This window comes from Argopecten irradians, chromosome 1, assembly GCF_041381155.1.
Source record: "Argopecten irradians isolate NY chromosome 1, Ai_NY, whole genome shotgun sequence".
NCBI classification, from domain to species: Eukaryota; Metazoa; Mollusca; class Bivalvia; order Pectinida; family Pectinidae; genus Argopecten; species Argopecten irradians.
This window is the reverse complement of record NC_091134.1, coordinates 23,375,995-23,403,636: the sequence shown is the minus strand read 5'-3', so window position 1 is coordinate 23,403,636 and position 27,642 is coordinate 23,375,995. Positions and strand designations below refer to the sequence as shown.

Sequence of the window (27,642 nt, the reverse complement as noted above, 5' to 3'; positions counted from 1 at the left end):
GAAAATATAAATTGTTCATGGCATGAAATTAATTATGCTAGCCAGAAATAATATATAGGTCACCAGAGACATAATTTTTCATATTTCAGACACAGTTTTTGAAAGAAGGCTCAACTCAAACTCATTGTCGGATGCCCACTGTTGATTGTACTACTCTATGCTGCAATAGCCATAGTGAAATCAATTCAACTGAGCTAACTGGTATCTGAAGATGAACTTCATCCAAGTGTCTTAACAAAAATCAGACTATCAAATCAAGGCTTTGTGTTTATTGACCATTTCTTGGGTATACAGAAGCATACAAAAATACATGAAAATAATGTAAACTTTGAACTACAAATTGGAATGTCCTGTAGAACACAGCTTAACAGTATCTATGTTATATTCTATAATTTGCAAACAGTTCATAATATAAGAATAGCATGATTCAACTGAACAAGGTTATAATCATGTTCAATTAATTGCTGCAATATATTTTGTAATAATATAAATGTGTATAGTTTATTTCTACTCCAACAATGTTTGAAGAATAGCATGACAAGACATGTTTGAATCAATACTTATCTCGATGACCAGAACTACTATTACAGCCGTGCTACCCCATCTGAGAACGATGCGTGTATATAAACCCCTACCGCTCTACCGCTGACTTGTATCAATGTATTGAATGAGTGTAGCTAGTTATTTATAGACTCGAGTACTGTCGCCAATCAGGTAAATCGCGGGCGCTCTGGCTATATTAGCTGTACCAAACACAATCGTAATTGTTACAAATACCGTAAAAAACTTGCATAACTTACACACCAGTGTACTTTGCACATGTATATTCTCCTAGGGCTGAAAATGCTGAAAAAAAATCTACTATCGGTATATTTTCCGCATTTAAAAATTTGGGGGAAAACGATGTCCGGGGAACCACAAATTCAATGTTATAAAGGTGGTAATTTCATTGCAAAACATTCACAATTAATGCTTGTCAACTTGCACAAAGAAGTGTTGTATTTAGAAGAAATATCATATTATAATTGCATTGTGTTTGTTTTCTTTTATTGGCCACTGCCATAACTGAAACAGTGAAATATATCTTGCAGAACATGTCAAAGACATCGGCAGTCCGCCGTACTCCGTACATGTCAATGTCTAGAGATATTACACATTAATAGTTATCAGAACTATTTGAAAATATTATAATCTAGTTACTTAAAATTGCCACAATAAGTTATTAGTGTGTTTGAAATCATTAACAAACTTTAAAGAGCAATCGGATAGCAGATACGTTGGCTTGCAATAAACATGCACATAGTGAGTGAACTAACTCACTACATTGTACATTTTGTAGGTAACCAGATCCAAGCTGATGGCTAATTATATAAAACAATACGGTTAAAAATGCCACTAACCTTGTAGCTTGTTAGTTTTGCTGTAATAATATTACACACCACTTATTGAAAATCCTAAATATAGGACAGTTTAGGACCCATCTTATAAATTAAATCCCACGTGTGTTTTGACTTTTTGCACACGGCCTGCAGCCGAGACACACGACGGTTCCATACGTAATGAGCATTGCTAGATCTATAAGGAGTTCCATATGCAATTTTACTAGAAATATGAAGATTGTTAAAATATCTAAAGCAAAGACATACTAGTCAAGTGAATGTTGATGTAATTTGAAGAATATTTGTTTTGTTTTTAAGTAGATACAGACGCATTGTTGATGATATATAGATCGGTTAAGCTAACTAGCCATTCAGTTTCGTTAAGCTGGAGGAGAGGCCCGAGCGTAGCATCCAGTACCAAATTTACCTGTGGATTTGGCGACAGTACTCGAGTCTATAAATAACACGGCTACAGTACACTCATTCAACACATCGATACAAGTCAGCGGTAGAGCGGTAGGGGTTTATATACATGCATCGTTCTCAGTTGGGGTAGCACGGCTGTAATGCATTAGTTCATTTCTATACAACTGCTCTCCAATCATGCAATTTTAGTTTATTCATTCATCTTCATTAAAACACAATTAAATAAATTAATATTTTAGTTATGATAATTATCTTGAATAAATTACTTATTTTCTAAATTCAAATTTTCTTTCATTTTGATTCCCATACAATCAATGTAATCTTTTCGTAACCCTGCAATTTTCATTTTCAGATTTGCAATTTTCACAGACTGTTCGACTGCTTGTTTAAAACTTGCTTGGCTCTGTCTTAAATTCTGTGGTACAAGTACACCAAACCAGTTCAGTGGATCAGGAAATTGTTTCTTAATTTCATCCCTATTTGTTTCTGTAGTATTTGCTCCCTTTTTATCAGCATGTTCTTTTTGCTCTGTATCTTCTTCAGGTTTCTGTACATTGCGTTTTCTCAGTCCAATTGTTTCAACTGGCTTTGTGTCTTTCTCAGGTGATGTATCATATTTGACAGATCTTTTTACATCATTAATGACAAATACATTGCCTGCCTCACTGTCATCCTCGATGTTCACTTTAACAGATGCGGCCATTTTGTTTTCGTCATACTGTGACTGGCCAATCGCCTTGGCACCCATGTTATAACGAGCCCGAGACATCTGTAGAAATCCGTTTTTCATATTCTCATTTAGACATGACTGTTCCTTGTACAGGTCATCAAGTGCATTGAAGAAGTCCAAGACAAGTCTGTCTAGTTTATCTTCAACACCTTCACTGGATTCCATCATTCAGTTATTGCAACACCTGGAAAATAAAATTGACCAATTTTAACATTTTTTGAACCGAATATCTTTTTTCACTTGTTGTATCGATGATGAAAAACAATTTCTTCGCAGGTACAAAAATAGCTTACTACTGCTTCTTTAAATCAACATTTTTCTAATATATATGTACAGTGTCATCCTCGATACTCCAGGGGTTCCAATCACTTACTGTACGATATATACATCCCTGGACTACCTCTTAGTTAAAACTGGAGGCAACATAACAGAACATGTAATTTAGCCCATTGCTGTACACCAAAAGAGCCGAAGACTATGTGGCTTTGAAGATGGGCGTTACTCCCTCTGTAGCAGTGTGGTCTTCAAGGGAAATCTTTGAAGGCTTCTATGATTAGGTGATTGGTTCAGAGTTTTTCCTCTGAGCTGCCTTCAGTTTTACTATGAGATAGAACAGGATATAAATTCCACGAATTTGCTTGTTTAAATTTAAATTGAACGTAAAATTACAAATGATCATTCATTTATTAACATTCAAAAGTGATATATGTTTCTACTCAAATGTATTTGTCTCATGATCATTATCAGAAATATTAATAATTAGGAATCCGGATTCTGCATTTACTTACACACACAGCACAACTTATTTAATGTTTGACATAATAATAAATTTGTTAAACACATAACTCAAAAGTATACTCACGTTTCGTCGAGTTCAAATATGGTAAAGTACTATTCTTCAAAAGGCATGCAGATTTTGGAAACTAAATACAATTTACAGTCTGCATGGCATGACGTTTTATCAGCTGATGTTTTCCCTTTTCCGGTCGTCGTTTTCCAGTTTAGAACTGATGCCAAAAAGTAATGTCGTAATTTCACCATTTTTATTTTTGTTAATTCATTCGGAGTGTGCTATCTTAATGATTATTCCTATCAACCAAAATATAATGATTATCATTAAATACAATATATACACATAACTTATATTTTTATCTATGCTTTTTTCGACTACTTCCATCTTCACTTCCGGTGGTTAAACATTATGGCGGCTGACATTTGATTATGAGCTAACAGTATGGACATTTCACCGACCCAGGCCACCATTGAACGTCAAAATATGGATATTGACGGGATTTCACAATCTGTCCATATCAGAGATCTTCCAGAGGAAATTCTAGAATACATACTTCGGCATTTATCCCCATACAGGGATCTTAAATCAGCAATGGTTGTATGCCACCAATGGCACCGACTTGTTCAAGGTACATTATTACCCACCTTAGATCTATGCACAGAAGCTTGACGTTTTTATGTGGTATATAGGGGGTATAATTGTAAATATATTTATGCTACATAAGATTGATAGAACGTCAAGCTCCTTTGTTTTATGTTGTAGTTTTGTGTAAAAGTTGACAAGATTATATTGGTCAATAGTTAATAAATCGATGTATGTACGTTGTATTTTGTCTTGCTTCATTAGGATAATACATTTTAATTGTCAATATTTTCTCATGATCAGTTGATCATATTTGTTTTCACATTAATTACTGAGTAATGAATGTAGAACGTCGAAACAGATACATATAAGTTTCTGGTCAAAACCATCCTCAAAATTAACATGTGTAACAGGAGAGGAGAAAATGTATCCGCCAGACTGGGATTCGAACCCGGGACCCTCTGAACACTAGCCGAGTGCTCTACCGACTGAGCTACCTGGTCACCGATGATCGAGCCAGTCCAATTCCGCTACACTCCTCCCTCCTTTCTTAAAGTCTTCGCCCTTGAAGATGTACAAGACCCTTCCAAACACCACCACCGTGGGTTATTTAGTTGGGCTCCAATTCTGTAACAGGAGAGGAGAAAATGTAGCGGCCAGACCGGGATTCGAACCTGGGACCCTACGAACACTAGCCAAGTGCTCTACCGACTGAGCTACCTGGTCACCGATGATTGACCCATTCCAATCCCGCTACAATCCTCCCTCCTTTTCTCCTTTTTTCGAAGTCTTCACCCTTGAAGACAAACGAGACCCTTCCAAACACCACCACCGAAGGTCATTTAGTTGGGCGCCAATTCTGTAAGAGGAGAGGAGAAAATGTAGCGGCCAGACCAGGATTAGAACCCGGGACCCTACTAACACTAGCCGAGTGCTCTACCGACTGAGCTACCTGGTCACCAATGATCGACCCAGTCCAATCCCGCTACACATGCAAAAGTAAAGTTTCACAATACAAACTCTTCATAATTAGTTGATTTGGAAAATATATATTTTATAACATACTGTAAATAAGGAAGAAATTGAAGTTTAAAAGTTTCTAATTGTACTGAACAGTATAGCAAAATTAAAGTGGTAGCAACTTGTACCAAAGCTAGACCACCAATGCGTGGAGCTATTTAATATGGATATAATAAAGTCAATGTTAACCACTCTTTAGTGCAGGCTAGTAGGAGACTGATCATGAGGTTGGTGTGTGTTCGAGGGTGGATACATTAAAAGGGATGGGAGCTGTAGATAGTGTCGCATGGTCTGACCTTTTAGCTTCGTGCTATAGGGAATTTCATTTGAGCTCCGCTGGTGGCATACTAGTACTACTCCCGTCCTGCAATCAGATTGCTAGCCCTGTTATAAATTAAAGCAAACAAAAGATATTTCATATGAACTTTATAATTAATTGCATCTATATTTCAGGTGTGTTACGACAAATTTACCTAGATTTTCTTCAAAGTTTGTGGCACAGTAAAGTTAGCTGGACAGAAATCTTGCCAGAAGTTGGATCCAACATCACAGAGCGTTACTCCCACTGTGCTTGCTACTATGACAAATCAGCCTACATCTTTGGAGGCTGTACCTCCACAAATACAACTTTCAATGACCTCTGGAGGTTTGACCTGTCAACCAGACAATGGGTCCGTCCACTTGCCATAGGTTTGTGTGCAGCACTTTATATACCTGATAAATTAAGACAATGTAATGTACTCTTAAATATAATATTCAACTATAGAGGTCTTCACTCTAACACAATTTAAATTTGCTAACTTAGTAACTAGCTATAGGCTAGTAATGAAAGCCAAGGGACTTGAGTTTGGTTCATAGTCCAAAATAATAACAGCCCCTTCTTAGTCAAATGAGAAAAAACAATGTTCATATTTTTTTCATAATTCTATTTGGTCTGTTAGACATAGCAATGCTTCACACAGTTTAGATATTATACCAAACCTTGCCTTATTACCTTTCAGGAACCTATCCGTCACCCAAGGCTTGTTCCAGCATGACAGTATACAAAGACAGTTTAGTTCTATTTGGTGGCTGGAGTCATCCAACACCTTATCCTTTACATCAGGTCTGTACTATATATCCACCAAGATGAGCGTTTCCCAGCATCATATCAGTATTATCTCCCTAAATATCCTGTGACTGCTGACTCATTTCGCAGCATCATATCAGTATTATCTCCCACTATATCCTGTGCCTGCTGACTCATTTCCCAGCATCATATTAGTATTATCTCCCTCAATATCCTGTGCCTGCTGACTCATTTCCCAGCATCATATCAGTATTATCTCCCTCAATATCCTGTGCCTGCTGACTCATTTCCCCGCATCATAACAGTATTCATCTCCTCAATATCATGTGCCTGCTGACTCATTTCCCAGTATCATATCAGTATTATCTCCCTCAATATCCTGTGCTTGCTGACTCATTTCCCAGCATCATATTAGTATTATCTCCCTCAATATCCTGTGCTTGCTGACTCATTTCCCAGCATCATATCAGTATTATCTCCCTCAATATCCTGTGCTTGCTGACTCATTTCCCAGCATCATATCAGTATTCCCCACTATATCCTGTGCTTGCTGACTCATTTCCCAGCATCATAGCAGTATTATCTCCCTCAATATTCTGTGTCTGATGACTCATTTCCCAGCATCATATCAGTTTTATCTCCCTCAATATCTTGTGTCTGCTGACTCATTTCCCAGCATCATATCAGTTTTATCTCCCTCAATATCCTGTGCTTGCTGACTCATTTCCCAGTATCATATCAGTATTGATCTCCCTCAATATCCTGTGCCTGCTGACTCATTTCCCAGCATCATATCAGTTTTATCTCCCTCAATATCCTGTGCTTGCTGACTCATTTCCCAGTATCATATCAGTATTATCTCCCTCAATATCCTGTGTCTGATGACTCATTTCCCAGCATCATATCAGTATTATCTCCCTCAATATCCTGTGCTTGCTGACTCATTTCCCAGTATCATATCAGTATTATCTCCCTCAATATCCTGTGTCTGATGACTCATTTCCCAGCATCATATCAGTATTATCTCCCTCAATATCCTGTGTCTGATGACTCATTTCCCAGTATAATATCAGTATTATCTCCCTCAATATTCTGTGCCTGCTGACTCATTTCCCAGCACCAAATCAGTATTATCTCCCTCAATATCCTCTGCCTGCTGACTCATTTCCCAGCATTATATCAGTATTATTTCCCTCAATATCCTGTGCTTGCTGACTCATTTCCCAGCATCATATCAGTATTATCTCCCTCAATATCCTGTGTCTGATGACTCATTTCCCAGCATCATATCAGTATTATCTCCCTCAATATCCTCTGCCTGCTGACTCATTTTCCAGCATTATGTTAGTAAAATCTCCCTCAATATCCTGTTCTTGCTGACTCATTTCCCGGCATCATATCAGTATCATCTCCCTCAATATCCTGTGCCTGCTTACTCATTTCCCAGCATCATATCAGTATGAGCTCCCACAATATTCTGTGCCTGCTGACTCATTTCCCAGCATTATATCAGTATCATCTCCCTCAATATCCTGTGCTTGCTGTCTCATTTCCCAGCATCATATCAGTATTATCTCCCTCAATATCCTGTGTCTGATGACTCATTTCCCAGCATCATATCAGTATTATCTCCCTCAATATCCTGTGTCTGATGATTCATTTCCCAGTATCATATCAGTATTATCTCCCTCAATATCCTCTGCCTGCTGACTCATTTCCCAGCATCATATCAGTATGAGCTCCTCAATATCCTGTGCCTGCTGACTCATTTCCCAGCATTTTAGCAGTATTATCTCCCTCAATATCCTCTGCCTGCTGACTCATTTCCCAGCATTATATCAGTATTATCTCCCTAAATATCCTGTGACTGCTGACTCATTTCGCAGCATCATATCAGTATTATCTCCCACTATATCCTGTGCCTGCTGACTCATTATCCAGCATCATATTAGTATTATCTCCCTCAATATCCTGTGCCTGCTGACTCATTTCCCAGCATCATATCAGTATTATCTCCCTCAATATCCTGTGCTGCTGACTCATTTCCCCCGCATCATAACAGTATTCATCTCCTCAATATCATGTGCCTGCTGACTCATTTCCCAGTATCATATCAGTATTATCTCCCTCAATATCCTGTGCTTGCTGACTCATTTCCCAGCATCATATTAGTATTATCTCCCTCAATATCCTGTGCTTGCTGACTCATTTCCCAGCATCATATCAGTATTATCTCCCTCAATATCCTGTGCTTGCTGACTCATTTCCCAGCATCATATCAGTATTCCCCACTATATCCTGTGCTTGCTGACTCATTTCCCAGCATCATATCAGTATTATCTCCCTCAATATCCTCTGCCTGCTGACTCATTTTCCAGCATTATATTAGTAAAATCTCCCTCAATATCCTGTGCTTGCTGACTCATTTCCCAGCATCATATCAGTATTATCTCCCTCAATATCCTGTGCCTGCTTACTCATTTCCCAGCATCATATCAGTATGAGCTCCCACAATATCCTGTGCCTGCTGACTCATTTCCCAGCATTATATCAGTATCATCTCCCTCAATATCCTGTGCTTGCTGTCTCATTTCTCAGCATCATATCAGTATTATCTCCCTCAATATCCTGTGTCTGATGACTCATTTCCCAGTATCATATCAGTATTATCTCCCTCAATATCCTGTGTCTGATGACTAATTTCCCAGTATCATATCAGTATTATCTCCCTCAATATTCTGTGCCTACTGACTCATTTCCCAGCACCAAATCAGTATTATCTCCCTCAATATATCCTCTGCCTGCTGACTCATTTCCCAGCATCATATCAGTATTCCCCACTATATCCTGTGCTTGCTGACTCATTTCCCAGCATCATAGCAGTATTATCTCCCTCAATATCCTGTGTCTGATGACTCATTTCCCAGCATCATATCAGTATTATCTCCCTCAATATCCTCTGCCTGCTGACTCATTTTCCAGCATTATATTAGTAAAATCTCCCTCAATATCCTGTGCTTGCTGACTCATTTTCCAGCATCATATCAGTATTATCTCCCTCAATATCCTGTGCCTGCTTACTCATTTCCCAGCATCATATCAGTATGAGCTCCCACAATATTCTGTGCCTGCTGACTCATTTCCCAGCATTATATCAGTATCATCTCCCTTAATATCCTGTGCCTGCTTACTCATTTTCCAGCATTATATCAGTATTATCTCCCTAAATATCCTGTGACTGCTGACTCATTTCGCAGCATCATATCAGTATTATCTCCCACTATATCCTGTGCCTGCTGACTCATTTCCCAGCATCATATTAGTATTATCTCCCTCAATATCCTGTGCCTGCTGACTCATTTCCCAGCATCATATCAGTATTATCTCCCTCAATATCCTGTGCTGCTGACTCATTTCCCCGCATCATAACAGTATTCATCTCCTCAATATCATGTGCCTGCTGACTCATTTCCCAGTATCATATCAGTATTATCTCCCTCAATATCCTGTGCTTGCTGACTCATTTCCCAGCATCATATTAGTATTATCTCCCTCAATATCCTGTGCTTGCTGACTCATTTCCCAGCATCATATCAGTATTATCTCCCTCAATATCCTGTGCTTGCTGACTCATTTCCCAGCATCATATCAGTATTCCCCACTATATCCTGTGCTTGCTGACTCATTTCCCAGCATCATATCAGTATTATCTCCCTCAATATCCTCTGCCTGCTGACTCATTTTCCAGCATTATATTAGTAAAATCTCCCTCAATATCCTGTGCTTGCTGACTCATTTCCCAGCATCATATCAGTATTATCTCCCTCAATATCCTGTGCCTGCTTACTCATTTCCCAGCATCATATCAGTATGAGCTCCCACAATATCCTGTGCCTGCTGACTCATTTCCCAGCATTATATCAGTATCATCTCCCTCAATATCCTGTGCTTGCTGTCTCATTTCTCAGCATCATGTCAGTATTATCTCCCTCAATATCCTGTGTCTGATGACTCATTTCCCAGTATCATATCAGTATTATCTCCCTCAATATCCTGTGTCTGATGACTAATTTCCCAGTATCATATCAGTATTATCTCCCTCAATATTCTGTGCCTGCTGACTCATTTCCCAGAACAAATCAGTATTATCTCCCTCAATATCCTCTGCCTGCTGACTCATTTCCAAGCATCATATCAGTATTCCCCACTATATCCTGTGCTTGCTGACTCATTTCCAGCATCATAGCAGTATTATCTCCCTCAATATCCTGTGTCTGATGATTCATTTCCCAGCATCATATCAGTATTATCTCCCTCAATATCCTCTGCCTGCTGACTCATTTTCCAGCATCATATCAGTATGAGCTCCCACAATATCATGTGTCTGATGACTCATTTCCCAGCATCATATCAGTATTATCTCCCTCAATATCCTGTGCTTGCTGACTCATTTCCCAGCATCATATCAGTATTATCTCCCTCAATATCCTGTGCCTGCTTACTCATTTCCCAGCATCATATCAGTATGAGCTCCCACAATATCCTGTGCCTGCTGACTCATTTCCCAGCATTATATCAGTATCATCTCCCTCAATATCCTGTGCTTGCTGTCTCATTTCCCAACATCATATCAGTATTATCTCCCTCAATATCCTGTGTCTGATGACTCATTTCCCAGCATCATATCAGTATTATCTCCCTCAATATCCTGTGTCTGATGACTCATTTCCCAGCATCATATCAGTATTATCTCCCTCAATATCCTGTGCCTGCTTACTCATTTCCCAGCATCATATCAGTATGAGCTCCCACAATATCCTGTGCCTGCTGACTCATTTCCCAGCATTATATCAGTATCATCTCCCTCAATATCCTGTGCTTGCTGTCTCATTTCCCAGCATCATATCAGTATTATCTCCCTCAATATCCTGTGTCTGATGACTCATTTCCCAGCATCATATCAGTATTATCTCCCTCAATATCCTGTGTCTGATGATTCATTTCCCAGTATCATATCAGTATTATCTCCCTCAATATCCTCTGCCTGCTGACTCATTTCCCAGCATCATATCAGTATGAGCTCCCTCAATATCCTGTGCCTGCTGACTCATTTCCCAGCATTTTAGCAGTATTATCTCCCTCAATATCCTCTGCCTGCTGACTCATTTCCCAGCATTATATCAGTATTATCTCCCTAAATATCCTGTGACTGCTGACTCATTTCGCAGCATCATATCAGTATTATCTCCCACTATATCCTGTGCCTGCTGACTCATTATCCAGCATCATATTAGTATTATCTCCCTCAATATCCTGTGCCTGCTGACTCATTTCCCAGCATCATATCAGTATTATCTCCCTCAATATCCTGTGCTGCTGACTCATTTCCCCGCATCATAACAGTATTCATCTCCTCAATATCATGTGCCTGCTGACTCATTTCCCAGTATCATATCAGTATTATCTCCCTCAATATCCTGTGCTTGCTGACTCATTTCCCAGCATCATATTAGTATTATCTCCCTCAATATCCTGTGCTTGCTGACTCATTTCCCAGCATCATATCAGTATTATCTCCCTCAATATCCTGTGCTTGCTGACTCATTTCCCAGCATCATATCAGTATTCCCCACTATATCCTGTGCTTGCTGACTCATTTCCCAGCATCATATCAGTATTATCTCCCTCAATATCCTCTGCCTGCTGACTCATTTTCCAGCATTATATTAGTAAATCTCCCTCAATATCTTGTGCTTGCTGACTCATTTCCCAGCATCATATCAGTATTATCTCCCTCAATATCCTGTGCCTGCTTACTCATTTCCCAGCATCATATCAGTATGAGCTCCCACAATATCCTGTGCCTGCTGACTCATTTCCCAGCATTATATCAGTATCATCTCCCTCAATATCCTGTGCTTGCTGTCTCATTTCTCAGCATCATATCAGTATTATCTCCCTCAATATCCTGTGTCTGATGACTCATTTCCCAGTATCATATCAGTATTATCTCCCTCAATATCCTGTGTCTGATGACTAATTTCCCAGTATCATATCAGTATTATCTCCCTCAATATTCTGTGCCTACTGACTCATTTCCCAGCACCAAATCAGTATTATCTCCCTCAATATCCTCTGCCTGCTGACTCATTTCCCAGCATCATATCAGTATTCCCCACTATATCCTGTGCTTGCTGACTCATTTCCCAGCATCATAGCAGTATTATCTCCCTCAATATCCTGTGTCTGATGACTCATTTCCCAGCATCATATCAGTATTATCTCCCTCAATATCCTCTGCCTGCTGACTCATTTTCCAGCATTATATTAGTAAAATCTCCCTCAATATCCTGTGCTTGCTGACTCATTTTCCAGCATCATATCAGTATTATCTCCCTCAATATCCTGTGCCTGCTTACTCATTTCCCAGCATCATATCAGTATGAGCTCCCACAATATTCTGTGCCTGCTGACTCATTTCCCAGCATTATATCAGTATCATCTCCCTTAATATCCTGTGCCTGCTTACTCATTTTCCAGCATTATATCAGTATTATCTCCCTAAATATCCTGTGACTGCTGACTCATTTCGCAGCATCATATCAGTATTATCTCCCACTATATCCTGTGCCTGCTGACTCATTTCCCAGCATCATATTAGTATTATCTCCCTCAATATCCTGTGCCTGCTGACTCATTTCCCAGCATCATATCAGTATTATCTCCCTCAATATCCTGTGCTGCTGACTCATTTCCCCGCATCATAACAGTATTCATCTCCTCAATATCATGTGCCTGCTGACTCATTTCCCAGTATCATATCAGTATTATCTCCCTCAATATCCTGTGCTTGCTGACTCATTTCCCAGCATCATATTAGTATTATCTCCCTCAATATCCTGTGCTTGCTGACTCATTTCCCAGCATCATATCAGTATTATCTCCCTCAATATCCTGTGCTTGCTGACTCATTTCCCAGCATCATATCAGTATTCCCCACTATATCCTGTGCTTGCTGACTCATTTCCCAGCATCATATCAGTATTATCTCCCTCAATATCCTCTGCCTGCTGACTCATTTTCCAGCATTATATTAGTAAAATCTCCCTCAATATCCTGTGCTTGCTGACTCATTTCCCAGCATCATATCAGTATTATCTCCCTCAATATCCTGTGCCTGCTTACTCATTTCCCAGCATCATATCAGTATGAGCTCCCACAATATCCTGTGCCTGCTGACTCATTTCCCAGCATTATATCAGTATCATCTCCCTCAATATCCTGTGCTTGCTGTCTCATTTCTCAGCATCATATCAGTATTATCTCCCTCAATATCCTGTGTCTGATGACTCATTTCCCAGTATCATATCAGTATTATCTCCCTCAATATCCTGTGTCTGATGACTAATTTCCCAGTATCATATCAGTATTATCTCCCTCAATATTCTGTGCCTGCTGACTCATTTCCCAGAACAAATCAGTATTATCTCCCTCAATATCCTCTGCCTGCTGACTCATTTCCAAGCATCATATCAGTATTCCCCACTATATCCTGTGCTTGCTGACTCATTTCCCAGCATCATAGCAGTATTATCTCCCTCAATATCCTGTGTCTGATGATTCATTTCCCAGCATCATATCAGTATTATCTCCCTCAATATCCTCTGCCTGCTGACTCATTTTCCAGCATCATATCAGTATGAGCTCCCACAATATCATGTGTCTGATGACTCATTTCCCAGCATCATATCAGTATTATCTCCCTCAATATCCTGTGCTTGCTGACTCATTTCCCAGCATCATATCAGTATTATCTCCCTCAATATCCTGTGCCTGCTTACTCATTTCCCAGCATCATATCAGTATGAGCTCCCACAATATCCTGTGCCTGCTGACTCATTTCCCAGCATTATATCAGTATCATCTCCCTCAATATCCTGTGCTTGCTGTCTCATTTCCCAACATCATATCAGTATTATCTCCCTCAATATCCTGTGTCTGATGACTCATTTCCCAGCATCATATCAGTATTATCTCCCTCAATATCCTGTGTCTGATGACTCATTTCCCAGCATCATATCAGTATTATCTCCCTCAATATCCTGTGCCTGCTTACTCATTTCCCAGCATCATATCAGTATGAGCTCCCACAATATCCTGTGCCTGCTGACTCATTTCCCAGCATTATATCAGTATCATCTCCCTCAATATCCTGTGCTTGCTGTCTCATTTCCCAGCATCATATCAGTATTATCTCCCTCAATATCCTGTGTCTGATGACTCATTTCCCAGCATCATATCAGTATTATCTCCCTCAATATCCTGTGTCTGATGACTCATTTCCCCGCATCATATCAGTATTATCTCCCTCAATATCCTGTGTCTGATGATTCATTTCCCAGCATCATATCAGTATTATCTCCCTCAATATCCTCTGCCTGCTGACTCATTTCCCAGCATCATATCAGTATGAGCTCCCTCAATATCCTGTGCCTGCTGACTCAATTCCCAGCATTTTATCAGTATTATCTCCCTCAATATCCTCTGCCTGCTGACTCATTTCCCAGCATTATATCAGTATTATCTCCCTAAATATCCTGTGACTGCTGACTCATTTCGCAGCATCATATCAGTATTATCTCCCACTATATCCTGTGCCTGCTGACTCATTTCCCAGCATCATATTAGTATTATCTCCCTCAATATCCTGTGCCTGCTGACTCATTTCCCAGCATTTTATCAGTATTTTCTCCCTAAATATCCTGTGCCTGCTGACTCATTTCCCCGCATCATAACAGTATTATCTCCCTCAATATCCTGTGCCTGCTGACTCATTTCCCAGCATCATATCAGTATTATCTCCCTCAATATCCTGTGCTTGCTGACTCATTTCCCAGCATCATATTAGTATTATCTCCCTCAATATCCTGTGCTTGCTGACTCATTTCCCAGCATCATAGCAGTATTATCTCCCTCAATATCCTGTGTCTGATGACTCATTTCCCAGCATCATATCAGTATTATCTCCCTCAATATCCTCTGCCTGCTGACTCATTTTCCAGCATTATATTAGTAAAATCTCCCTCATTATCCTGTGCTTGCTGACTCATTTCCCAGCATCATATCAGTATTATCTCCCTCAATATCCTGTGCCTGCTTACTCATTTCCCAGCATCATATCAGTATGAGCTCCCACAATATCCAGTGCCTGCTGACTCATTTCCCAGCATTATATCAGTATCATCTCCCTCAATATCCTGTGCTTGCTGTCTCATTTCCCAGCATCATATCAGTATTATCTCCCTCAATATCCTGTGTCTGATGACTCATTTCCCAGCATCATATCAGTATTATCTCCCTCAATATCCTGTGCCTGATGATTCATTTCCCAGCATCATATCAGTATTATCTCCCTCAATATCCTGTGTCTGATGATTCATTTCCCAGCATCATATCAGTATTATCTCCCTCAATATCCTGTGCCTGATGATTCATTTCCCAGCATCATATCAGTATTATCTCCCTCAATATCCTGTGCCTGATGATTCATTTCCCAGTACATATCAGTATTATCTCCCTCAATATCCTGTGTCTGATGACTCATTTCCCAGCATCATATCAGTATTATCTCCCTCAATATCCTGTGTCTGATGATTCATTTCCCAGCATCATATCAGTATTATCTCCCTCAATATCCTCTGCCTGCTGACTCATTTCCCAGCATCATATCAGTATGAGCTCCCTCAATATCCTGTGCCTGCTGACTCATTTCCCAGCATTTTATCAGTATTATCTCCCTCAATATCCTCTGCCTGCTGACTCATTTCCCAGCATTTTATCAGTATTATCTCCCTAAATATCCTGTGACTGCTGACTCATTTTGCAGCATCATATCAGTATTATCTCCCACTATATCCTGTGCCTGCTGACTCATTTCCCAGCATCATATTTGTAGTATCTTCCTTAATATCCTGTGCCTGCTGACTCATTTCCAAGCATCATATCAGTATTATCTCCCTCAATATCCTGTGTCTGATGACTCATTTCCCAGCATCATATCAGTATTATCTCCCTCAATATCCTGTGCCTGCTGACTCATTTTCCCGCATCATAACAGTATTCATCTCCTCAATATCATGTGCCTGCTGACTCATTTCCCAGCATCATATCAGTATTATCTCCCTCAATATCCTGTGCCTGCTTACTCATTTCCCAGCATCATATCAGTATGAGCTCCCACAATATCCTGTGCCTGCTGACTCATTTCCCAGCATTATATCAGTATTATCTCCCTCAATATCCTGTGTTGCTGTCTCATTTCCCAGCATCATATCAGTATTATCTCCCTCAATATCCTGTGTCTGATGACTCATTTCCCAGCATCATATCAGTATTATCTCCCTCAATATCCTGTGTCTGATGACTCATTTCCCAGCATCATATCAGTATTATCTCCCTCAATATCCTGTGTCTGATGATTCATTTCCCAGCATCATATCAGTATTATCTCCCTCAATATCCTGTGTCTGATGACTCATTTCCCAGCATCATATCAGTATGAGCTCCCACAATATCATGTGTCTGATGACTCATTTCCCAGCATCATATCAGTATTATCTCCCTCAATATCCTGTGCCTGCTTACTCATTTCCCAGCATCATATCAGTATGAGCTCCCACAATATCCTGTGCCTGCTGACTCATTTCCCAGCATCATATCAGTATAATAGTTCCCTCAATATCCTGTGTCTGATGACTCATTTCCCAGCATCATATCAGTATGAGCTCCCTCAATATCCTGTGCCTGCTGACTCATTTCCCAGCATCATATCAGTATAATAGTTCCCTCAATATCCTGTGTCTAATGACTCATTTCCCAGCATCATATCAGTATTAGCTCCCTCAATATCCTGTGCCTGCTGACTCATTTCCCAGCATCATATCAGTATTATCTCCCTCAATATCCTGTGCCTGCTGACTCATTTCTCAGCATCATATAAGTATTAGCTCCCTCAATATCCTGTGCCTTTGTTGTCTTAATTTTCATGCAAACAAGAGATTAGATCATTGTTATCAATTTGATTTCCTCTTGTTGTTTTTGTGTTATGCTTCCAAGATTTTCAAACTGGATCATTTCTGTTTCCTCATTTATTTCAAAGATGTGGTCATATCAATTTTCAATAATTTGTTGTTTTTCCTTTCCTTTCAGGCTGCCCGGTTTTTCTCTGAGCTACACATGTACAAACCAGAGACAAACAGATGGTTTCACATAACCACCATGTCTCCTACAAGTCCGAAACCAACAGCTGGACACTCAGCATCCGTGGTCAGTGACACCTTGGTGGTGTTTGGGGGTTCACATATTCCTGGAGCTGGGTATGTTATTGCTGTTATTACTTTACCTAAGTCCTTCCTTCTTTTAAACTATACATGTATTTTGATTTCATTTACCATATAACTTATAATGGTTCTTATGTACTTTCACCATAAACAATTTCACAGAGATTCATTTTTGATGATATCTAATTGCCTGAGATTAACATGAAATCTACTTATAGTGAGCAATCTACATGAAAATGTCTTGATTTATACATGTAGTATATTTTTGCATGTAGACTCTCTATGTCAACATTAAATATGTCCTTGTGTCTTGTTTAAATATCTTTTACACAACACTCCTTTATACTCTTTTTGCTTTGATTATTTAGAACAAATGATGTTTGGGTGTTTGATTTTATCGAAATGCTGTGGAAAAAGAAACAAATTGGAAACAAGAAACCTAGTCCAAGATACGGCCAAACACAGGTAGGTAATAGAATTAATGAATTGTTTATATATACTGATGATGCATTTCATGTGAAAAAATCTATGTGCAAATTCCAAGTTCTTTATGCATGATGTTTTTTATGATCCATTATCTGTGGTTTTGACAGGTGAAAGTGTCTAATACTTTGTAAAGTGTCGAGATCCATTCTCTGTGGTTTTGGCAGGTTAAAGTGTATAATACTTTCTAAAGTGTCAAGATCCATTATCTGTGGTTCAGTGAAGTTCAATGTCTTACTCAGTTATTAGATTCCACAAATAACACAAAAATTTGACATAAATTTACATGGAGTACTAATTAAATGATTACCGGGGTAGATGATATGACAATATCATGCTGGATGCGACAGCTAATGATGACTAATTTCAATCCTTGGGTAGTGTTGCCATCAGTAAATGGTTCTGATGGTGACACACCTGATGTGTCAAAACTAATGAAAATTTCTGCATTAAAGATGTAACACCATGTTGTCATGGTTATCTATTCATTTTGTACCCACAACTATTTAATGTTAAAGAGGAAGATAAATCACTAATTACCAGCAGTAACAGACGGTATGTTAAATCTTGTTGTATATTTACAGATGACGATAGATGACTCCCATATATTGATCATTGGTGGATGTGGAGGTCCAAACCAGGTACTTATCACACACTCACTACACAATGCTGAAATGTTGGAACAGTTGCTAGGATAGGCGCTATAGTCAGAATATACCTTGATGTCCTTTTATAAAATTGGCTGACTAGATGACTATTATGTTTAAAGTCGATAAACAATAAACACAAATCCAGTCAGGCAGTCCTGTTGTGATTAAGCAATTTTATGGGATAAGATCTGTTCATAGCAATGGGGAGTGAATATGTTCTTTAGACCTACTTGATTTTGTGGCTATTATTTAATTAGTGTATTTTGATACAAGAAATAAGACCTCAGTAATTGGAATGTTACATTCCATAAATTAAAATGGGAAGCTTATTTTAAGTAGAATACCAGGCTGTAAACGGTTATATTTTACATTTGTTATTATCTATACATACTGCTTTCAGATATTCAGTGATGTCTGGCTTCTTTCCCTTGACTGTGAACCATGGCAGTGGCAGGAGATACGCGTGTTACATCCCGAAAATGCTGCTCCACAACTCTGGTGTCATCCGGCTTGTAAGGTAGGTCTGAATTAGTACTGCCAGGTAAGCTATAAGTCTGAATTAGTACTGTCATGTAAGGTAGGTCTGAATTAGTACTGCCAGATAAGGTAGGTCTGAATTAGTACTGTCAGGTAAGGTAGGTCTGAATTAGTACTGTCAGGTAAGGTAGGTCTGAATTAGTACTGTCAGGTAAGGTAGGTCTGAATTAGTACTGCCAGATAAGGTAGGTCTGAATTAGTACTGTCAGGTTAGGTAGGTCTGAATTAGTACTGTCAGGTAAGGTAGGTCTGAATTAGTATTGTCATGTAATGTAGGTCTGAATTAGTAATGTCTTGTAAGTTAGGTCTGAATTAGTACTGTCAGGCAAGGTAGGTCTGAATTAGTACTGTCAGATAAGGTAGGTCTGAATAAGTACTATTAGGTAAGGTAAGTCTGAATTAGTAACTAATGTCACCTATGCTTAACCACACAAGATCTGCTATTTACATAACAGTACATTTGGTGTCACCCATTTGAGTTACTTTCCTTTGTATCACTTGGTTCGTACTGACCGAGTGATACAAAGGGAAATTACTCTTGATAGATAAGAATGCCCAGTTTGCAACATTTGTATGAAAAATTATCTTGATGAAATTATAAATTAGCATCGAAAGTTAACAAATCAAATAACAAAAGATGATTGTGAAACAAAAATGCTCTGCATCCAGATAAAATTTGGGACAAAATGGGACACAAAAGACATGCAGAACATAGTTTTCAACCTAATACATGATGTTTGTATTGTAAGTGGGATTTTGATACTATGAAACGGGAGAGGGGTATTTTACTGTACCAATGTGTCCTACTATGTCTACCACCTGTACTGTGAAAATTCCATATGAAGGAGAGGATGTTTATGTCTTGGCTTGCAGACATTTCTTTCATGATTTATTCCAGCATAAAGTGCATTAAAATTGAGATTCAACATTAACAATGACAATTGTATTTCTTGTAGGTGGGAGACATGATTGTTGTCCTGAGTAAACCAAGCAAACCGCTGCAGTCATCCTCCAAGGAAAATGTTCGGGAAATTCAAACCACTATGCGTTCAACCTACAGAGGAAATCGTGTGTGGGTCCCTCCAAGGGGAGATAATTCACAAGACATGCACCCTGAAAATAGCAATAGAGCCCGGTCAATGCATGTATCAGACAGTGACGATAGCTCTGGAACAGAGAGTGAGGATAACATGCCTGGAGGTCAAAGGCCAGAGTTTAAACATCCTTCCTATTTACAGTTAAGATCTTCAAGGTCAAGAGGTCAACCAAGTCAGCCTTCCAGAGGAGTAGGAGGACACTTGTCACCCAGTCGTGCTCAAGGTCAAGGACCATTTGTGGGTGACATGGTAGGGGATGAACTGCCTTTGGAGGAAGGGGCTTGTGGAGGGACCAGCAGTCCGAGGCCAGGAGTACCTTCAGTTCGACCCAATGCAATGAAAAATAGACAGAAACAGTTAGAGGCACTGAGAAAGTTTGAGGAAAAATTGAGAGAGAGTCGTATTGGACAAATATCCTCTGGTAGGGGACAAGGGAATGCATCACCATCATCATCCATTGGCAGTGCTAGTTTACGGGACAATCGCGTCACTATGCATTTACATGTGCTAGACATTAGTGAGGTCATCAAGACCAAGACAGCCACATGGCGTCCCATCAACGAAAACAATTCTGTAAATGCCCCAGAGGAAACAATATTCTACTCAATGGTTGAGGGACGAGGAGAACTGATAGTGTTTGGTGGCATTCAGAGAGATATCCAGTCAATGCAGCGTGGTATGGATGTTAAACCACAAGTTGTTAGTAACAGTCTGTATATAGTGGCTCCTAGGAAACAATATTTATAACCTGGAATAAAACTAGAAAAAATATTTATACCTTGATTCTAGAAGAATTTAATTTCAAGTCTAAAAATTTGGCAGAATGCAAGAAGTTCCTGACACCAGAACCCAGAATCTATAAGACATGAAAAAGTTTTTTGTCTTGACAGAAGTTGATTCCAATATCCATATGTAAAAATCATAGATTCAATTTAATTTGCTGATTTTCTTTACATAAGAATTACCCCTATGTATGGAAAGCATTATGATAAAGTGCTGTGCCCAACATGTAGCTATTATTGTAGTGCTGATATAAATGTGAATCTAGTCTCAGTGAGGTAGTCCTACGCTTCTGTTAGGCTTTAAATCATTACATTTTGTATGTGCAAAATTAGTTTGTTTTATGTAAGATTGATAAATGTTGATGTTTTGAGTGTTCTGTTAAATTCTTTGGGTTATCATAAGTGACGGTCATTGTTCCATGCATTTATTTCTTATATACTTTTTTGACAAGTGTACTTGTTAACAAGGATCTTGCATATCATATACTACTTTGATAAAGAAGTCATGCCAACACAGTGGAGTTCTGCTGTTAATCTAATTAATATCATTTTAAAAATTGTATAACTGAATTATGTAGTTAACAATAACATTTACGATACCGAATACAACCTTATCAAGATATAGGAGAAATAAGGTTTAAATCTTTATAAAAGATAATGATATATGAACAGGGAGGATAATCATAATTTATATACAATACATAATGAGGGGAGATAATTAGACAGGAATAATATATATTATTAGGTGACCATATATAGGATATAACTACATGTGAAGAGAAAGATGTGTGAAGGATTTATGTACAGCATAATTATCTGAAATAGTATTACATGTATTTATTAATTACTAGAAGGTATGATTAATCTGAATAAATGGTAAAGGGAGATAAGCACATATAAATATGTTAACATTATTTGTATTTTTCAATTATTTACAATTAGCTAAAATAACTACTGTACTGTCAATCTAGAAACATTAGACAAAGAATTGCATGATTTAATAATAATGTATTAAATTTTTGATGATTGGGCCATTTTAATAAGAAATGATCTACGGTAGTTGTCTCTGTGCAAACAAATGGTAAAATTCTAATATGGATGTCATGAATGGGAGATCGATCTGTTTTGATGGTGTATGATAAAGCAAGGGGACCTTGGGAGATAAAAAAAAACCAATGAAACAACTCTATTTTGACACAAAAGTATACATGAAGTTGAAATTTGTTAAGCAAACTTTGCTTGAATATGGTCAATGTGACAGGTCAACACATAACATACATACATTTGTATATAGATTACAAATGTTACAAGCAAGGTATCTGTAACTCCCCAAGCAGATCCTTTGGCTATTTCATGATATTTATATAATATTTTACTTTTATCAAAGTGCAATTGTTTTACATTTGTTTTATACTGTCATTGATAATGAAGGCTCTTTCACAACTTAACATTGTGGTTGCTGTAAGCGTAGCTTCACTGTAAATGGTTACCATGGTAACTATAAACGAGATATGTTTGTTGTGTTTGTCCATTGGTCTCAGTTCAGTACCAGTAACTTGCTTCTTTTTGTACTTGCCTATATATAATGGAGTGTTAACAATAAATTCATTACACATTCCTAATAAATATACAAGCTTATAACCTTCCTTTGTTATTGTCAGAATATCTGAGATGGCTGTGGCCAATGTGGTAAAGGTGTTTTGTCATGCATGTATATAACCACTAGCCAACCACCTCTGGGTTGTAATTTTGAAAACCATGCATGACAGTTGAGCCAGGTATTCAAGGTCAGTGGTAGTTGCCTTTCATCCACCTCCTAAACTTAAAATGTAGAATGGACAAAACATGTCAATAACCTGTTTGAATAATTCATAATTTATTTATTTCTGTAAGTTTGTTTGCATACAATAAACATTAAATTGTCTGGTCACACAAACACAAATGATAATGATGTATAAACACACTGGTGGAAATCAATGGACCTCTTTTATGAGAATGTCAGACAACCCACCATTGCAGTCTTTCACATCAAGTTTACAAGAACAATAATTTCACAGTACAATGTAAATAAATCACGCTTCAGCTCTTTGTCAAGGTTCAATAGTCTCTGCTACCGCCGACATATTTATTTCATGAAACATTTTCACCACCTCTCCAACCTCCAACAGTGCAAACTGTTTCCGCCTTTTGTATGTCATCATCATGTGATAAAATATTTTAGATCGCTGATCTTCTTCCCTGTTCCCTCTGGAGTCTATCTTGTGGGCTGTATCGCGGCCCAGGAGACTTTGCACTGAACAAATAAAAAGGTAACAGAGAAAAACGTGAAATGAAAACTATAAAAACTACAAATAGTAAATCATGATGAAGTGCTGAAGTCATCTTCACTAGCCAAGGTCAGAAGATAGAAGAGCTAGATTTTTCGATATCATCCGATCTGTCTGGTAACTTTACATCATTTTTGGTTGAATTTTACTCATTTTATTTAACAGTCCATACATATAAGAAATATGTGAATTTAGTCATTTACCATGCATTGGTGTTTTTTTTATTATTATAATTAATATTATTAAAACAGTAACGTTATGTACTGATTGATCTTCGTTTTTCTTAGAACAATAGTTTCATGCGGAATTACTTAATTCGAAGCGCAGATGAAATGGTAAATCGGCTTTGAATCAGGAGGCCTAAGATGGAATAATTTTTCACTCTGAGCACATATACATGTATAGATGGGTCTTGTTATATTTTAGAGGTGCGAGAAAAAATGTATTTAATACCTGTAAGTGATCAAGATCGGGTATCTCAGTCTCGGGCTAAGATTTTGTAACATCCCAACCTTGGATAATGACACAGTTGGGATGTTACAAAATCTTAGCAATCGACTGAGACAAACTGATTTTGATTAGTGACAGGAAATAGAGTTTTAGCTCTCACCTGGTCCGAAGGGCCAAGGTGAGCTTATACGATACCGCAGTATCCGGCCATCCAGCTGTCAACAATCGACTTATGCTTTATAACCGCTGATTGGAACTTAACGGAAATTGATTGGTAGCATCCTTATGGGGCACTTACTGAAAATTGTACAAATGGTTGGGCTGACCTACCGAGGGCCTTATGGGCGGGACCAGAAGGGGTCAATTCGGCTGTTTTCATATAAACAAATTCTTCTTTGAAATTAAGCATTGAAATTCACATTACATTGGTAACATCCTTATGGGGTAGGGGTTAAAAATTGTACAAATTGTGGAGCTGACCCCCTGGGGGTCTGAAGGGCGAGACCAAAAGGGGTCAATTTGGCTATTAACATATAAACGACCTCTTCTCTGAAATTAAGCATTGGATAGCACTCATATTGCATTGTTAATGTCCTTATGGAGTGGGGATTCAAAATTCAACAAATGGTTGGGCTGATCCCCCGGGAACCTCATGGGCGGGGCCAAAAGGGGCCAATTTGACTGTTTTCATATAAACGGCTTCTTCTTTGAAAGTTAGTATTGGATAGCACTCATATTGCATTGGTAACATCCTTATGGGATGGGGATTCAAAATTGTACAAATTAAGGGGCTGACCCCCTGGGGGCCTGAGGGGCAGGGCCAAAAAAGGGCAATTTGGCTAGTTCAAATTGTAAGACTTTGTATAATAATTACTAAATAAACAGGCACTCTTAGTCTGGTCCCCTGCTGCGAATGCTCTGATAGCATTCGCAGCAGGGGACCAGACTTAGGAATTCTTGTATTAACCCTTGGCTAGCGAAGGTATGCTGAATTAATATGAAATTAAAAGACAATTTTATATACAAATATATAGTAAAAACTTAATTACTTTCAACTTCAGTCAAAAAAAACCCGAACAGATTATTTATAGGTAGTGGCATCTTAAATGTATGTATATTATATTGATAATTCAATAAAAGAATGACTTACTTTTATGGAAAAACAAATGACTGTTTGAGAGCTTAGCCACTTTCTCCATGAGGGCCGCTATCTCCAAATCAGTTATCTGTCTAGTTGAATCTTTGAAAGAACACAAAGTTTTCAGTTATACACAAGTTGTTACAATATATAGAATGAGTAAATTACCATATTCGACCAAATAAGCGCATAAGGCGTTTCAAAAATTGAAGAAAAAAAATGAAAAGGTGCAAATAAGACGAAAATGTATAGCAAATCTATACTGTTTTGTGTAGTTTTGGTCTTTATTTAAGCCTGGGCAATAGAAAATGAGGCCTCAAAGAATGGGAGGGGCGCTTATAGGGTCGAATACGGCATAGGGACCTGGCACGAAAAAATTTAACCAACAGTATTACATTTATATTATACTATAATGTATATATGTATACTGTTGGTTAAAAGTTTTCGTGCCAGGTTCCTGTGGAATACGGTATATGCAATCAGAAATAACTGATATAATTGATCTTACTACATGTAAATTCAAATAACATTATAAAAATAGCAAGGCTTCTGGAAAGCTACCAATAGATTACTATAAAGTCCTAGCTATTACTGTGATAGAAGCAATAAATGGAAATTTTACCATTTTCTTATAAAAAATATCAAGGAATAAACATAATAGTAGCACACAAGATAAAAGATGATCCCTCAATTCAGCTGAATTATTATTAGCCGACATGAATGTGCGATCTTAACTCAGGAAAGCTACATAAATACACATGTACAAGGAATAAATCAGTTCCAATACACCAGCATTTCCCACCTATTATCCCAAAGGTCTATATTCAAAACACACAAAAAGAACGTTCTGAACTGTTACTACTTTTTCAGACTGTTTTTGGGGTCAGTTCAGAACAGAAAGGGCTTAGCATTGTACCCTGTAACTCCATTTTGGGTATAAGGATCAATACTTACCGATGTTGACAACATTTTTGACAGTAGGCAGTTGTATTGGATCTGCAGTTGCAGGGATACCTATGCAACACAAAATCAAGAGATGCATTATCAGACAGTTGACCTCATGCTGCACTCGAGGATAAGGCTTTTTCAATATGACAAAACCGACCCATTGTCTAATCAGGATCTATAAGTATTCTAGTGTGATTTTATGGCATTTTAATCTGTAGTACTGAAAACCTGTATCATCTGGAAACCTGACTATCCCGACCAAATATGCTGGTCCATGCGACTTCTGGTTTAGACAAGCTACACTGTTTGTGTAGTACTTTGTATCCCATTGGCTAACTACTGATTTATACTGTCAGGTCCTGACACTTTTGTAGGCTTCACTATAAATTCAGCATTAACTTACAGACTTTACTTACCTTCACCAAGTGTTTTTGTTTCTCGCACCATTTTTTTCCTACTGGAATCTTTCAATACTAAAATACAAATTATTTAATTCCGATAAATCACAAAATGAAGAAATATCTTTTTTCATAATTAAACTTTAAATAAGATCAATTTAGTAATTTTTTTTTCAATATTGCAGCTTAAGAAAATGCTGTCAATGCAGTTAAAAATATTGCAAACACTTATTTTGAATGTTCCGCCATTATGTGTTAACATGCTGGTAAGTCCAATCTGATCAAAATCATCTGTTCATGGTTTGTTTGTTTCCTCCTTTACATAGTGCTTATATTAAACGAGGACATGAACAAATTATTTTGGTCAAAGATCCACTGTATCTCTATTAATTAGTCTACATATGTGTATAGTGCGACTTTGGCAGCTGTTTGAGACTTACCATCATGCTAAACACTATACTCTTATAACATCAGAGGCCAATGGTCAGCATATATTTATCGGACGTCATTTTTATTTGCTGACTAGACACGAGATAATGCTTCAGAATTGTCCCATCCATGCTATACTCAGCTGATACCTCAAACATTGTTGGACTTCTGTAGAGTAAGGATATATGTACAGTACAGTATAATAATATAAATACAAACGTTTTACCTGTAACTCAGAAGAAACGTGTCTTCATGAACTTTTCACATCGATAACAGTGTCACTTTAATTTACACCAATTTAACTTTCAAAAGAGAAATTACACTCACAAACGAGTGTCCCAACTTAATTCCACTTTGGAATTCCCCAGTCTAAAAATAGCCTGAACGTGGACTTCCGGGTATGTCTAATAATTAGAGTCGGTTTCGGAGACAGTCGGCAAAATATGCGGAATCAATATATGATGTGAATTAAAAAAAAAAATCACTTTTCATTATCATAAAATTAAAAAAAAAAAAAAAAAACAATTAAAGCAAATAAAGACACATGTTCTATTTTGGAATTATAAATTTGCTTTGCTGGTTTATCTAGCTTGTGAATATAATGTTTGATAAGATTTTATAAGTGAGAAATACGTCCTTGCTAAGATGCACTGATTCTTATTGCATTTTTTTCTTGTAAATTAAATTTATTTTCAATTTGATTAGACATATAGATTTATTATATAATTTGAAAAAAGTGAGAATAGGGACATGTATTTTTCAAAAGTTTATCGTTTAAAATCTATGAACTTTTTAAACGTTTATCTTTTAACATATAGAACTCTTTGCAGATGATACCATCATGTACTTAGCAGTTGCATCCACAGAGGATGCCACATACCTGCAAAGAGACTTAGACAAGTTGGCCTAATGGAAGAAAAAATGGAAAATGGCTTTCCACCCTGGGAAATGTTACGACCTCACTGTCACCAAAAACACCAAACCCATCATCAACCCATATGTACTTCATGGTCAAGAACTAGAGCATGTGACTGAGGCAAAATACTTGAGTGTCATCATTAATTC

General features: G+C 37.9%; 3 protein-coding genes across 4 annotated transcripts; 1 reads left to right on the top strand and 2 right to left on the bottom strand.

Annotated features, from left to right (window-relative positions):
- Positions 1-254: 254 nt before the first annotated feature.
- LOC138321439 (coiled-coil domain-containing protein 115-like) lies at positions 255-3,548 on the bottom strand. The gene is made up of 2 exons (XM_069265139.1): positions 3,398-3,548; positions 255-2,719 (listed from the first exon to the last, which is right to left on the bottom strand). The coding sequence occupies exon 2, from the start codon at positions 2,701-2,703 to the stop codon at positions 2,068-2,070; it is 636 nt and encodes a 211-aa protein (XP_069121240.1). The 5' UTR covers positions 2,704-2,719; positions 3,398-3,548; the 3' UTR covers positions 255-2,067.
- Positions 3,549-3,601: 53 nt separating this feature from the next.
- Positions 3,602-22,749, top strand: LOC138321435 (F-box only protein 42-like). The gene is made up of 8 exons (XM_069265125.1): positions 3,602-3,956; positions 5,384-5,620; positions 5,932-6,035; positions 17,208-17,374; positions 17,707-17,803; positions 18,406-18,462; positions 18,872-18,988; positions 19,965-22,749. The coding sequence occupies exons 1-8, from the start codon at positions 3,770-3,772 to the stop codon at positions 20,850-20,852; spliced, it is 1,854 nt and encodes a 617-aa protein (XP_069121226.1). The 5' UTR covers positions 3,602-3,769; the 3' UTR covers positions 20,853-22,749.
- On the bottom strand, positions 22,747-26,962 carry LOC138321445 (uncharacterized). 2 transcript variants are annotated; one of them, XM_069265151.1, is made up of 5 exons: positions 26,804-26,962; positions 26,167-26,223; positions 25,757-25,816; positions 24,815-24,904; positions 22,747-23,180 (listed from the first exon to the last, which is right to left on the bottom strand). In XM_069265151.1, exons 2-5 carry the CDS (start codon positions 26,195-26,197, stop codon positions 22,978-22,980), a joined length of 384 nt encoding a protein of 127 aa, XP_069121252.1. In that variant the 5' UTR covers positions 26,198-26,223; positions 26,804-26,962; the 3' UTR covers positions 22,747-22,977. The 2 variants fall into 2 exon arrangements, with proteins under 2 accessions (XP_069121252.1, XP_069121260.1); XM_069265159.1 differs by lacking the exon at positions 26,804-26,962 and adding an exon at positions 26,589-26,737.
- Positions 26,963-27,642: the final 680 nt, after the last annotated feature.

Bases quoted from the DNA above. Each gene is read 5' to 3' on its own strand.
- LOC138321439 (XM_069265139.1), bottom strand. From the start codon at position 2,703: ATGATGGAATCCAGTGAAGGTGTTGAAGATAAACTAGACAGACTTGTC.
- LOC138321445 (XM_069265151.1), bottom strand. From the start codon at position 26,197: ATGGTGCGAGAAACAAAAACACTTGGTGAAG. The intron at 25,817-26,166 runs GTAAGTAAAGTC...TGTGTTGCATAG, and splicing joins AACAAAAACACTTGGTGAAG to GTATCCCTGCAACTGCAGAT. The intron at 24,905-25,756 runs GTAAGTATTGAT...GTTCTTTCAAAG, and splicing joins CAAAAATGTTGTCAACATCG to ATTCAACTAGACAGATAACT.
- LOC138321435 (XM_069265125.1), top strand. From the start codon at position 3,770: ATGGACATTTCACCGACCCAGGCCACCATTGAACGTCAAAATATGGAT. The intron at 6,036-17,207 runs GTCTGTACTATA...CTTTCCTTTCAG, and splicing joins CACCTTATCCTTTACATCAG to GCTGCCCGGTTTTTCTCTGA. The intron at 17,375-17,706 runs GTATGTTATTGC...TTGATTATTTAG, and splicing joins TCACATATTCCTGGAGCTGG to AACAAATGATGTTTGGGTGT.